This window comes from Enhydra lutris, unplaced genomic scaffold (genome assembly GCF_002288905.1).
Source record: "Enhydra lutris kenyoni isolate GAN:26980312 unplaced genomic scaffold, ASM228890v2 scaffoldscaffold29, whole genome shotgun sequence".
Lineage (NCBI taxonomy): Eukaryota > Metazoa > Chordata > Mammalia > Carnivora > Mustelidae > Enhydra > Enhydra lutris.
Genome location: NW_019154113.1, coordinates 13,260,026 through 13,272,805, shown reverse-complemented (window position 1 = coordinate 13,272,805; position 12,780 = coordinate 13,260,026). Strand labels below are relative to the sequence as shown.

At 44.6% G+C, this 12,780-nt stretch overlaps 1 protein-coding gene across 2 annotated transcripts in view; it reads left to right on the top strand.

The window, feature by feature from the left end:
- LOC111152576 (synaptic vesicle glycoprotein 2B) overlaps nt 1–12,780 on the top strand; it is a 183,527-nt gene that overhangs the window by 132,858 nt on the left and 37,889 nt on the right. For both annotated transcript variants that reach the window (XM_022511064.1, XM_022511065.1), the window contains exons 3-6: nt 3,617–3,797; nt 4,103–4,254; nt 10,451–10,584; nt 11,870–11,959. In XM_022511064.1, coding sequence (XP_022366772.1) covers nt 3,617–3,797; nt 4,103–4,254; nt 10,451–10,584; nt 11,870–11,959 — 557 coding nt within the window. The remainder of the gene's footprint in view (nt 1–3,616; nt 3,798–4,102; nt 4,255–10,450; nt 10,585–11,869; nt 11,960–12,780) is intronic.

The following is a 12,780-nucleotide window of genomic DNA, read 5'->3' as shown; positions in this document are numbered from 1 at the left end:
TTCTCATCTCCCTTCCTCCCCATGTATAGGTCCACACACGTGATGCAGACAGCCCCGTGCACACGCATAACTACATGTGCATGCATCCAAAGATGCATACATGTTCTCTCTCTCTCTCTCTCTCTCTCTCTCTCTCTCTCTCTCTCACACACACACACACACACACACACACACACACACACGAGCCATTTATGAGGTGGTCTCCGCTCTACTGTCTCACCTCTGTGCCTCACCAGGTTCCCCCATGTGCACTCTGCTCTACTCACACTGAACTACTTGGGCGCCACTGCCCAAACATATCAAGTGTTCTTTTTGCCTCTCTGTCTTTTGCACCTGCTGCCTGCCCCTGCCTGGGACGCACTTGCCCCACCACCAAGATGGAAACCTGACCAGCTTCTCTATGACCTCCACCCACAGCGCAATGACTTCTTTTGGAAACTTTCCCACATTGAGCAAAGTGTATCCAGACTGTGTTCCTTCTCTGTGTTTATATAATGCCCAGCACATGCCTTTATTGGAACATTGTTTCTCATCAGGAGATGATCATTATATGTTTTGTTTAACGCCTTGAAAGGAAGGAACCAGGCCCCACTTAGCAAGCCATTCTGGAGATGAGCAAACAAGGAAAGATTAAACTTAATACAGAGCCAAGAGATCTGTTTGGTGCTTATCTATAAAGAACAGTAAAGCGTAGTAGTTAAAACGTCAGCTCTGAGGTTGGAATTCCCAGATCAGAATCTTGGTACTCCCACTAGTATGTGACCTTGGGGAACCACTTTGACTCTCTGTGAATCAGTTTCTTCCTTTATCAAGCAGGAACACTAGTATCTACTGGGTTGTTGCGAGCATTAAGTGGGACCAACAATGCCTTTGAGATGCTTCAAGGGAGCCAGGCTAATGGCGGGGGCTCACTCTGTGTGTGCTATCTTGGTGCTATGATGTGATATATTAGGCTCTCATGATCTATTGCCATATTACTCACCAATTTAAAGCACCTGTAACATTTGCTTTGTAATTTGGGCAGGACTCTTTCCCTCCCTTCCTCCCTTCCTTTCTTCAACATCTATTTCTTTATCCCAAATGTTATTGACCATGTATCATGAGAGTATCATTCTTTAAGATGAATGGGGGTATCGGGAATTCTTGACAAGGAGTTGAACTGAGGCCAACAAAGTTTGGAAGCTGAACAGACCTAACTTGGAAAGAAATGTTCCCTCTCTGCTCTGGTCTAGAAATCTAAATTCCCAAGAACAAGGGCTTATATGAAATCCTACTTTATGTTGGGTTGGTGGTGACATCCCTGTGGTCCATCTAAAAGGGGAAAAAGGACAGGGCATCTCAGATACGAGGCTCCTGACTATGGCCATCATGTTAAGTGGGTTACCAAGTCAGAGGAAGTAGAATCCAGTTCTTTCCTAGGGAAGACATGGTTAGCCATGGACAGAATCTTTTCCAATCAGTTGGGGTATCAGATGCTAATTGGAAACCAACATGGAGATCAGGATCTCAGGACCAGGCACAAAGCCAGTTGTGTGGACTGGAACCACCAGGTAAAAGTAACAGGGAGGCTGCAGCCTGACCCTCACTCAGGCTTATGTGGTGGGCATGGGTCATGGCAGCAGAAGATAGATGTAAGCCTCCATCAATGAGTAAGGCAGTCCTGCTGGACACGACTCACAATGGCTAAGAACTGAGCATGATTAAGTCTGCAGGGAACTAGATGTTAGAGACCGTTTGTTGGTCAGGGTTGGATCGTTGATAGACTCATAGTCTAGCAGGGCACACTGACCCACACATTATTACGACACAGCATGACACATAATATGAGTTGTATTTGCAAGTCTTGACTCATTTTCTGAAACACAAGTGTTGGTGACCTAATATTAGTGGGAAATTACTCATCACATTTTCTGAGTTGGGAGACTGGTGAAATAGGGTGGAGGGGGGACCCTCACCCTATTACTTCTCTGTGGGTCCTCCAAGGATGCAGAGAAATGGCAGAACCAGGAGCATGGGCTCACCAATTTCCCCTAGACATCCCCATGGTTGACTTTTTTCAGGTCTTTTCCCGAATGTCCCACTCAGAGAGGATTCCCTGAACCATCTTCTTTAAAATTGCCACCTCCTACCCTGGTTCCTCCTGTTTCCCTCCTTCATATTATTTTTCTCTAGAACTCTTATCAGTCACCCACAAACTGTATATTTTACTCATTTATTTATTATCTCTTTCCCCCAACTGGAATGTAAGCTCTGTGAAGCCAGGGATTTTCATGTGTTTGGACCCCACTGTAACCCCAGTAACTACAAGAATGCTTACTTAGTAATAGACATTTAATAGATACTTTGTAGACCCCTAGACATATTCCATGAAGTAACAGCATAGAGGGAAATGTAAAAGGAAATAGTATCTTCCATAGCATAAGGCTAAGAGTTACAACCCAGGTGAGTGAAGAAAATCTTTGTGAAGACTGTTGACAACACCAAAGTTAAAATTTCTTTTCATCTCATAGAATCAGATGATAAAAGAAGGAACTCTGTCATGGGGAAGATAAAACAGATCGTAGTCAAATCTTTCCTTTTGGGGACCAGCTTCAAGTTCATTAACCAGCTAATTGAAGCTCTTTGCTTTATGTTGGCCCTTTTTGACACACATCTGCATAAATAAAGCATCTGCAGGTCCAGAGGCTTCCTTTCTGAGAAAGATAGTTCATTCGATTTACAGTTAAGGCTGGGGAAAGGATTCTTCCATAGTTTGCATCCAGTTATTTTCTCCTGGTGAAGGATGGTCTGCAAAGTTTCCTTCACAGGTAGAGTAAATCACGTATGCACTCAGCACCATTGTTGATAATTAGTAAAAGCTCGATATTTAGCAGGAAGGAGTTGTCCGTGTGCTTCTGGAGATAGGCCATGTCTGTGAGGGTGCTGACTTTCACTGGAAGACCATAAACATGTCAACAACAATATATGATATCTTAAATGAACTGATCTTATTATTAGCAGGCAAATATAGGTTGCATATGTTAAAGAAAGGAAGGCTCATTGCTAGTCTCTTCTGCACTCCCCTAAGGAAGCTGAATATAGGTTATAGCATGAAGGAGGTCTCTTTTGGGAGTAACAAAATAGCCAGGCTTGTTGGTAATTGCTGTTTTACGCTTGTACTTTTTTCTTCCTTACCATGTACCTTACACCCTTTTGGCCATTTTTTTTCCTGGAAATTCTCTCTTTAAACTTACCCTACAGGTAGGGATTTTTATAACACAAACACTCTTTTTTGCTTAAAAATAAAATGACAACACTGCCTTCTGCAGATTATGCATATAAGACCCATCTTCAAGAAAGGTGCATCAGACTGAGCTATGGTTGATTTATTTTAGGATGTGCACATATGTATCAATCTGTGAGGCTATTTTTTTGGATAACATTCTTAAGAATTTGAATTTGTATAGCACTTCCAATTTGCTGCGAACATCTGTTGGAGTCCACCTTTTATGTCTGGGACACGGGATTTCTAGAATGCATAAAAATAGGCATCGGATTTTCTAGCACATTGCATGGTTTCTAATGTCTTGTCTCTTCTTTCCTCCCTCTCTTCTCTCTCTTCACCCCACTCCTTCAGGGCTGATAGTCTACCTAGGAATGATGGCCGGGGCCTTCGTCCTGGGGGGCCTGGCTGATAAGCTGGGGAGGAAGAGAGTCCTCAGTATGTCTCTGGCCCTCAATGCCTCCTTCGCCTCTCTTTCCTCCTTCGTGCAGGGATACGGAGCCTTCCTCTTCTGCCGACTCCTCTCAGGCATAGGGTACGTACATGTAGGGCTTTGCTGGACCCTGGCATGCCAGGGTTCCATGCACCCTGCTACTCGAGCTCTCAGTGGTACTCCCAGAAAACCTTGGACTAAGTTTTGTGTTTGACTTCAAAGATATTATGTCAAGGTTAAACCTTAGAAAAAGGTTGTAAAGTCAGTGTTTAAGGTCAAATAAACCTGACCCTGCCTTGGCCGGTCTTTCAAATTCACAAGGGTGGGGTATAAGGCAATGAGGCTTCTGTTATGACCATTTTTAGCATATGACTCGATTCTCTCTTTTTGGCATTTTCTTTATGCAGGATTGGGGGTTCCCTGCCCATTGTTTTTGCCTATTTTTCTGAATTCTTATCTCGGGAGAAGCGAGGAGAACACCTTAGTTGGCTGGGCATCTTCTGGATGACGGGGGGTATCTACGCGTCTGCCATGGCCTGGACCATCATTCCACACTATGGTGAGTGCCCAGCCTTTGCATAGCCCAGGGGCCCATGTTACTATGGTACCTGCCTCCAACAACATCTCCTGTCCTTAGCATCATTCCCCATACTCACACACGGTTCCCTTATATGACTTCGATCTTTCTATGGAACTTCCAAACCTGGAGACACCTCACTAATTCAATACACACATCTCTCTGGAAATAATACAATCTGTTCTTTCTCCCTCCCTCCCTCTCCATTCCTTTCTTCTTTTCCTCTTTTTTTTTTTTTAAGATTTTATTTATTTATTTGACAGAGGTCACAAGTAGGCAGAGAGGCAGGCAGAGAGAGAGAAAGAGGAGGAAGCAGGCTCCCTGCTGAGCAGAGAGCCCGATGTGGGGCTCGATTCCAGGACCCTGGGATCATCACCCGAGCCAAAGGCAGAGGCTTTAACCCACTGAGCCACCCAGGCCCTCATCTTCTTTTCTTCCTTTTATTTGAAAGAATGTTGATCTATATCTCCCCAGCCCTCCTCCCCCAGGCAAGTTAGGCAGTTAGGCTTCAGGGACCCCATCTAATAGATGATGTAACAGAAGCCAAGAGATGTTAATGACTTTGTCAAGGTCACGTCCCTGGCATGACCTTGGATCTTGATGCTCTGCCTGCCTCCTGCCCCCATGCAGAGCTCTTGTGTACTTTCTACTCTAGTGCCTGCTGTCACTCTTGTTTGGCCACAGAAGTGGAGGAACCCTTACAGACAAGGTCTTGGATTCAGCCGGGACAATTTTATTATCCTGGGTAATTGCAAAAACCGGATTTTCTGGACAGAGACCTGGCAATGCTTACTTTCACAATTGGTTTTGTTAAGAGTAAAGTAGGGAGAAGGCAGCAGTTTTGAATTTGATTATTATGTCTTTTGAGCGTCCTGGGCAATAAATGCACATTAGCATCCTTGAAAGTTTTTTTCGATAAACCAACGATCATGGGTGTAGGCTTTGTTCTCATTTAGAATCCTACAGACAACCGCCCTGAAGCTAACCAGTGCTTCTCTACGCATGGAACTCCTTGCTGTCCTTGTTTGAAATCTTATCCTCTTTGTGTATTCTGAGGTGATGGAGTCTCCATCATCTTTAAGAAGAAGCTTTGGTGTAGACAATGCCTACTCTATTAGTTAATGTGACCCTGGGTGCATTATGCTGGTAATCTGACAAACCCTGAAATCTCAGTGATTTAACACAATAAAAGTTTCCCCACTTGTAAAGTAGGGTGAACATTTTGATCTGCAGGTGGCTTTCCTCCATCAGTAATATTGGGGCTCAGACTCCTTCCTCCATGTGACTAAAGTCTCTGCTTGGAGAAAGACCGTAGGCAGTTGTACATGGGAGGTTCTGAAGAATGGACTGCCAAGTGGACCCTGTCCTCTCTACTTACAACCCACGGACCCCAAATCTGTAATACGATCGCCCCTACTGCCAGGGACCCTTGGCCATGTAGTCTTGCTGTGTGCGAGAAAGTAGAGGAAATGGATTTGGGAAAAGTAATCTTTGCCCTATCTAGTCTTTGAGAACCCACCGGGTTTTGTACAAGTAACAGAGAGGAAATAAGAATGGGAATAATGAAATAAACAGCTGAAGCATTTTCCAGATAATCCTGTCACCAAAAGCAGTTCTCCATCATTTTAGATACAAAATCATATTACCCTTAACTAACATCATTTCTGCACTCTGCCCTTCACCCGAAGGCACACTTTACACACACAGTACACTCCATGCATTGTGCTGTTGGTTATATGGGTCAGAGGAATCGCTTATCCTCCCCTGATTCTTGCTATATTATTTACAACTGTTAACTGGCCCCAATGAATGAGTGCTAAGAAACTATTTCCACATTTAAATTGAGTAAAAAAATATTTTTTGGGGGTGTGGGGGACAAATAAAATCTTAATAAAAGCAGAGTCAAAATAGCGGTGCTGTGTGACTGTGGACAAGTCGCTGTATCTTGTCTGGCGTGAAGAGGGAAGGAAGCAAAATGTAGAGCTCATGCCAGCCGTCATGCTCAGTAATTCCTGGGATGCAAAGGGGAATGTTGAGAGTATGTTTAAAACAATTCTGGCACTCGAGCTAGCTTCCGTTCCTGCAGCATCAACAATGTCAGCGACCTATTTGCAGACTGCTTGCTCCCCAAGGGAAGCCTGCCCTCACGCGGGACCAGGGAGATGCTCACTGGCTCAGCTTAGGTCATATGCCCATCCTCAACTACACCCCAGAGGATGCTGGGTCCGGATTGGTTTGGTGTCTGGATACTTTCTTCCTCAAATCCTGCACGGATTGGGGTGGGGGAGGTCTGTCCCACCCAGGCCACATGTCTGCCAGATGGTGGAGGCCACAAGGTGCCGGGTGTTATGACAGGGGCCACTCACAATAGTCATTACCTTCTGCATCACCTTTTCACTTTGCTTTGCACACACAAGCACACACCCATGTCTGGGGTATGGTTACTAAGAAAGCGATACAAAGAATCAGGTTGGAAGCGTGTTGGCCAAGACTGAATGGGATGCCCATGGCAGAGGGGCCACGTTGCTGGTTGCTGGTCACTGCTGGCTGACATCAGGGCTTGTGATTCAATATTTTACCCCAAAGAGATAGGATGTTTCTCCTGTTTGCATATGAAATCTGTGACTTTTATGTACCCCCCCCTTTTTAAAAAAGGTTTATTTGTTTATTTATCTGACAGAGAGCACAAGCAGGCAGAGAGGCAGAAAGAGAGAGAGGGGGGAGCAGCCTCCCTGCTCCCAAGCAGAGAGCCCGATGCGGGGCTCGATCCCAGGACCTTGGGATCATGACCTGAGCTAAAAGCAGAGACTTAACCCACTGAGCCACCCAGGTGCCCCTTTTATGTCCCTTTTAAAGAGTGAAGGCTCTTGGGCAATTAGGCTTCGTTGAAACAAGCACTAGCTGGGCAGGGAGGGGGGACCCACCCGAGAAACATGATAGACTAGAATCACAGTCTAACAGGAGTGATTATTTACTTTAAGCGTCATTTTACCAGGACCAGATGTTTCGTCCAGACTGAACCAGACATTTGATAATATTTCTCAATGTGCCCAAGACATTAATGCTCTAACACCCCTCCACTCAGCAGGGACAAATGCCAGGGTAACTACAGAAAGGAGACTGGTGTTTGTGTACGGCTTATGCAACCCATTTAATTGCTTTTGCAGGGATGAAATGATGGGAGGTCTTGGCCCCGGGAGTTTGGGTGACTGAGTCATTGAGAAAGAAAATTATAAAAGTCAGAATGTTTTCCTGGTCACAACCCAGAAAAAAATTGGATATATTATGGAAGATTAATGCCTATTGTGTTCAGCACCACCAGCTGTTTGTGAAATCCTGACAGAGAAAAGTAGGACAAGCTCAAAGATCAGTGAACAGAGCCATCCCTGTTTCCAAATTAATAGTTGTTCCATATATTTGGAAGCAGTGCGCTGTTTAATTTTATTTAATTTAAGGTCCCAAAGACTACCTCATGAATGCAATAAATGCAGATTATTAAGATCACCATAAAAACCGCAGAGGCATGAGGAAATAATGTATTTGGGATAATTTACACATATTACCATAAAGAAAAATTTGTCTTAGGCAGCATACTTTATAAACATACCCACTTCTTCTCTCCTTTCCTCATTATCCACCTGAGTTTGACTGCTATGTAGTTTTGATCAACTTGACTTCTAATTCTTCCACAGTAGCTTTTGGACATGAGCAGGGAAATGTGTAAATAGTACTATGGTTTTATCTTCCCTGTCTAGTGCTGCTGTCAGGAGAAAGGAAAGGTTTTCTTTTCATTCAAACGAAAACCAACAAGCCCCAGGGAGAGCATGTGAGAAAACCAAGTCATTGTATAACCTGGGATCATTTGATCATTTATTTGTTTATTTTTAAAAGATTTTATTTTATTATTTTTTAAATTAACATATAATGTATTATTAGCCCCAGGGGTACAGGTCTGTGAATCGCCAGGTTTACACACTTCACAGCACTTACCATACTACATACCTTCCCCAATGTCCATAACCCCGCCACCCTTTCCCTACCCCCCTCTCCCTGGCAACCCTCAGTTTGTTTTGTGAGATTAAGAGTCTCTTATGGTTTGTCTCCCTCCTGATTCTATCTTGTTTCATTTATTCTTAAAAGATTTTATTTTTATTGATTGATTGATTGATTGATTGATTGATTTAGAGAGTAGGATTGGGGGGAGGGGCAAAAGGAGAGGAAGAGAGAATCTCAAACAGACTCCCCACTGAGCGTGGAGCCCCATGTGGGACTCGACCTCACAACTCTGAGATCATGACCTAAGCCAAAATCAAGAGTCCGATGTTTCACTGACTGAGCCACCCAGGCATTCCATAACCTTGGATTTTTTTTTAAACAATTATTTTGTTGCTGATACTCATCTATTTTAGTCAATAACTTTGGCACTGAATATCATGTAGCTGTTTCTAAGCAAATAAAATCTACCCTCAAAGCAGAGGAATTATTATTGGCTGTCAGAAGGTTTTGCACTTAGCAAATCTGTGATGGTGATGTTATCTGCTGTCGATAGCTGTGAAAACCCCCAACACAGGGAGCCAGGATTTGTACTCTGATCCCCGTGACTGTGAAAATCGAGGCTCTTTCCGTGGTGCTACCCATTCCTTAAAAGAGGGAATTTGTGACCCACGAGGATATTTGAAATAATGTTTTGCAGATCCAGAGGCAATTTCTAAAAATGTATTTTAGAAATGCTTTCAAGGGGTAGCCTAGGTGGCTCAGTCAGTTAAGCATCTGCTTTCTTCTCAGGTCATAATGCCAGGGTCCTGGGATCGAGTCCTGCATTGGGCTCCCTGCTCAGCAGAGAATCTGACTCTCTCTCTCCCTCTGTCTTTCCACCACACGTCCCCTGCCACTTAGGTTTGCTTTCTCTTACACTCTGTCTCTCTCAAATAAATAAAATCTCAAAAAAAAAAAATGCTTTCAAGGATGAATGCTAATTAGGAGCTAATCCTATCTTCATTTCCATGATGATAGAATGCATTTGAATGTAGAAGCCCTGTCTTTTTAAAATTAAAAAAAAAAAATTAATGTAGGCATACCTTGGAGATATGATGGGTTTGGCTTCAGACTACGGCAATAAAGCAACTATCAGATGAATGATCTGTTTTCCCAGTGCGTCTAAAAGTTATATTTATACCAAACTGGAGTCTAGTAAGTGTGCAATAACATTACATCTAAAAAAAATGTACATACCTTAATTAAAAAAATTCTTTACTGCTAAAAAATGCTAACCATCATCTGAGCCTCTGGCAAGTAGTAATCACTGATCACAGATCACCATAACAAATGCAATAATGCAAAAGTCTGAAATATTTTGAATATTACCAAAATGTAACAAAGAGGCATAAAGTAAGTGAACGCTGATGGAAAAATGACGCCAGTGGACTTGCTTGACCCAGGGGTGCCACAAACCTTCAATTTGTAAAAACTGCAAAATCTGCAAAGCACAATAAATTGAGGTATGCCTATATTATGACTGATGGCACTTTTCAGAGTGTGGTCTCGAACCCTTGGCATTAGAATCACCTGGAGCTGGTATTGCCCTTTGACGTGGGAAGAGGGAACCCCACGGTCCTAAGGCCCTGATCTGGCATTCCTTCCTAGAAGGCAAGAGGTCCCTGAGGTACGATCACCTCAGGGTTCCTTTCCATCCAAATCATGCTCTGGGTACTCAGAACCCAAGAATTCCACTAAACTCTAGGAATCGTGACCAGGACACCTATTCTCACTGTGGTGGAGTGTGATGGGTTCACCTGTATGAGCACGAGGCCCCTCACTTGGAGGAAGGGACCAGGAGAAGAAATGAAAGGGGTCTCTAAAGGATAGGTCACCAGCTGGCCTTCCAGATCCTTATTTGTCAAGGCAAGGGAAGAGAACATTCGTTATTGACAGTTTGTTAGCTTGAGAAATAGGGGATGCCACCCAAGGCCCTATAAATGTCAGGCCTGGCCAGCCCTGGGAGTTGTTGAGATGCACATTCCCATGCCTGTTCCAGACTTCTGCCTCAGAAGCTTTGGGAACAGTCAGAGGTTTGCATTTTAACCTGCTCTGTGGGTGAGGCTCTGTGCCCTCCTTTGAGAGCTGGTGTTTTAAGGTCACTATAAGGTCATGTCAGAAATCCTCTGACTGTTCTCCACAGGCTGGGGCTTCAGCATGGGCACCAATTACCACTACCACAGCTGGAGAGTGTTTGTCATCATCTGTGCGCTGCCCTGCACCGTGTCCCTGGTGGCTCTGAAGTTCATGCCAGAGAGCCCGAGGTTCCTGCTGGAGGTGAGTCAGTGACCCCCATCCCCACCCTGTGTGAGACCGATGGCCCTCCGGCTGCCCCCACTCCAGCTTGCATGTTGCACACCATCCACATGTCAGCCCGCCCGGACCATTGTTACTTCCGGCTTTAGTGCCGTCTGTGATGGCTGCACAGCCTGGATTCATAGACTGTCAGAGGCGGAGGGGGCCTCCTGAGGCTGCTTCCAGCACCCCCTCTCTCCGGAAGATCTTCAAAGCTGTGGGATGTTTTCTCAAGTTGCTACGGTGAGATCTGTGGGAAAATGTGCGTTGCCCCCCAAGCCCATCAGGACTCTTGACTATCCTGGACCCCTCCCCACTGGAAAGCTGCTCCTGGTGTCTTGAGAGAAGAGTCCTTCCAACCTGGGGGGCCGCTTGGGTTTGCAGAGGAGCCATAGGACTCAAAGGCTCCTACACCTCCAATTCCGAGTCCACTCATATGTCTCCTTCTAGATCTTTCTACAGAGTGATCGTCCTTGTCAAATTCCCTTGTGTCCCATTGTCAGGAACAGACGCCGCAGGGAGTTTTTCTTTAACCAGGGATCTCTCACGAATTTACCCTTTGTGGTGTGTGAGTTTTCTAGGGCTGCTAGGACAAAGGATTTTGTCACCAACAGAGTGGCTTCAAGGAACAGAAATAGCATCACAGTTCTGGAGGCTGGATGTCCAAAATCAGGGTGTCTGCAGGGCTGCGTTCCCTCGGAGTCTGTAGGGGAGTCCTCCCTTGCCCCTTCCAGCTTCCAGTGCTTTGTTGGGACTCACTTGGCTTCCTGTCTGTGTCATCTCATGCACTGGCCTGCCGTGTCTCTGTATTCACATGCTGGCTTCATATAAGGACACCAGTCGAACTAGATTAGAGGCCCACCCCACTCCTGTATGACCTCATCTTAATGACATCTATGGCAACCCTGTTTCTAAACAGGATCCTATTCCGAGGTCTCTGGGGCTATGGGGACACAATCCATAACAGGTTGCTTCTTTGCTTTCTCTGGTCAGGGAGGCACGTGGATCCCACCCAGCAGTCACTCGACCTTACAACGAGGCGTGTTGTACTGTGGAATGGGAATAGTGTGTATACACCTCAGAGGCATTACCCTAGTATCCTTCCAAGATGGGCTGGGGACAGAGACTTGTCCCAATCCTTCCCAAGCCCTGGGTGGCAGTGTGTCCAAGTCTAATCACCTCACACTTAGGGTTGGACGCCCCCCCATGGGGTTTCTACCCCTTGTCAGTAAAGGATTTCTTATGTCTCTTTCCTTGCTTTTACCAGATGGGCAAACATGATGAAGCCTGGATGATTCTCAAGCGTGTCCACGACACCAACATGAGGGCAAAGGGGACCCCCGAGAAGGTGTTCACGGTGAGTGTGTGGCACCCATGCCAACAGGAGGGGGTCTCCCCTCTTTACTCTTTTGGCTTGCTAAAAAATGAATCTTATTATATTATTATCATACTATATTAATTTGACAAAGAGAAACTACCAAAGGGAGAATAAAACCCCTGACATTCCTATTATTGTGTCCTAATTATTTGTTCAGGTTGATAGATATCCTTGTTACCACTAATTGTTCAAAAAAAAAAAACACACTGAAAGAAAGAACTAGCTGTGTTTTTATGGGGATAAGGATATGTACATATATTTACATCTATCTATCTATCTATCTATCTATCTATCTTAGAGGGAGAGGGGGAGAGAGAGAGAATCTTAAGCAGGCTCCACGCTTAGCACATGGGCTTGATACTATGACCCTGTGATCCTGACCTGAGCCAAAATCAAGACCCATTTGCTTAACCAACTGAGCCAGCCAGACACCCCTCCATCTACTTTTTAAAAAGAGTATTCATTCACATTCTGTATGTTGTCTCGTGGCATTCACAATTATCTTTATAACCAATGTTAATGTTGGAATGTTAACAGTCTTCCTAAACACATCCCGAATGCTGGAAATTTATTTACCCCGTCTTATTACCTTGTTCCTGTAAATATTGTCTCAGTGAACATTTTCACACACATAGTTCCTTTCCCTTCATGTTCTCGATGTGTTTTCCAAGATAGACTCCTAGAAGTAAAATGAGTGGCTGAAAAGCACTATTATTTGTATAGCTTTTGAGTTATATTGCCAGATCACATGATTACATCTCAATAAGGTTGTGTCCGTCTACTGTGCCACAGGCAACGGG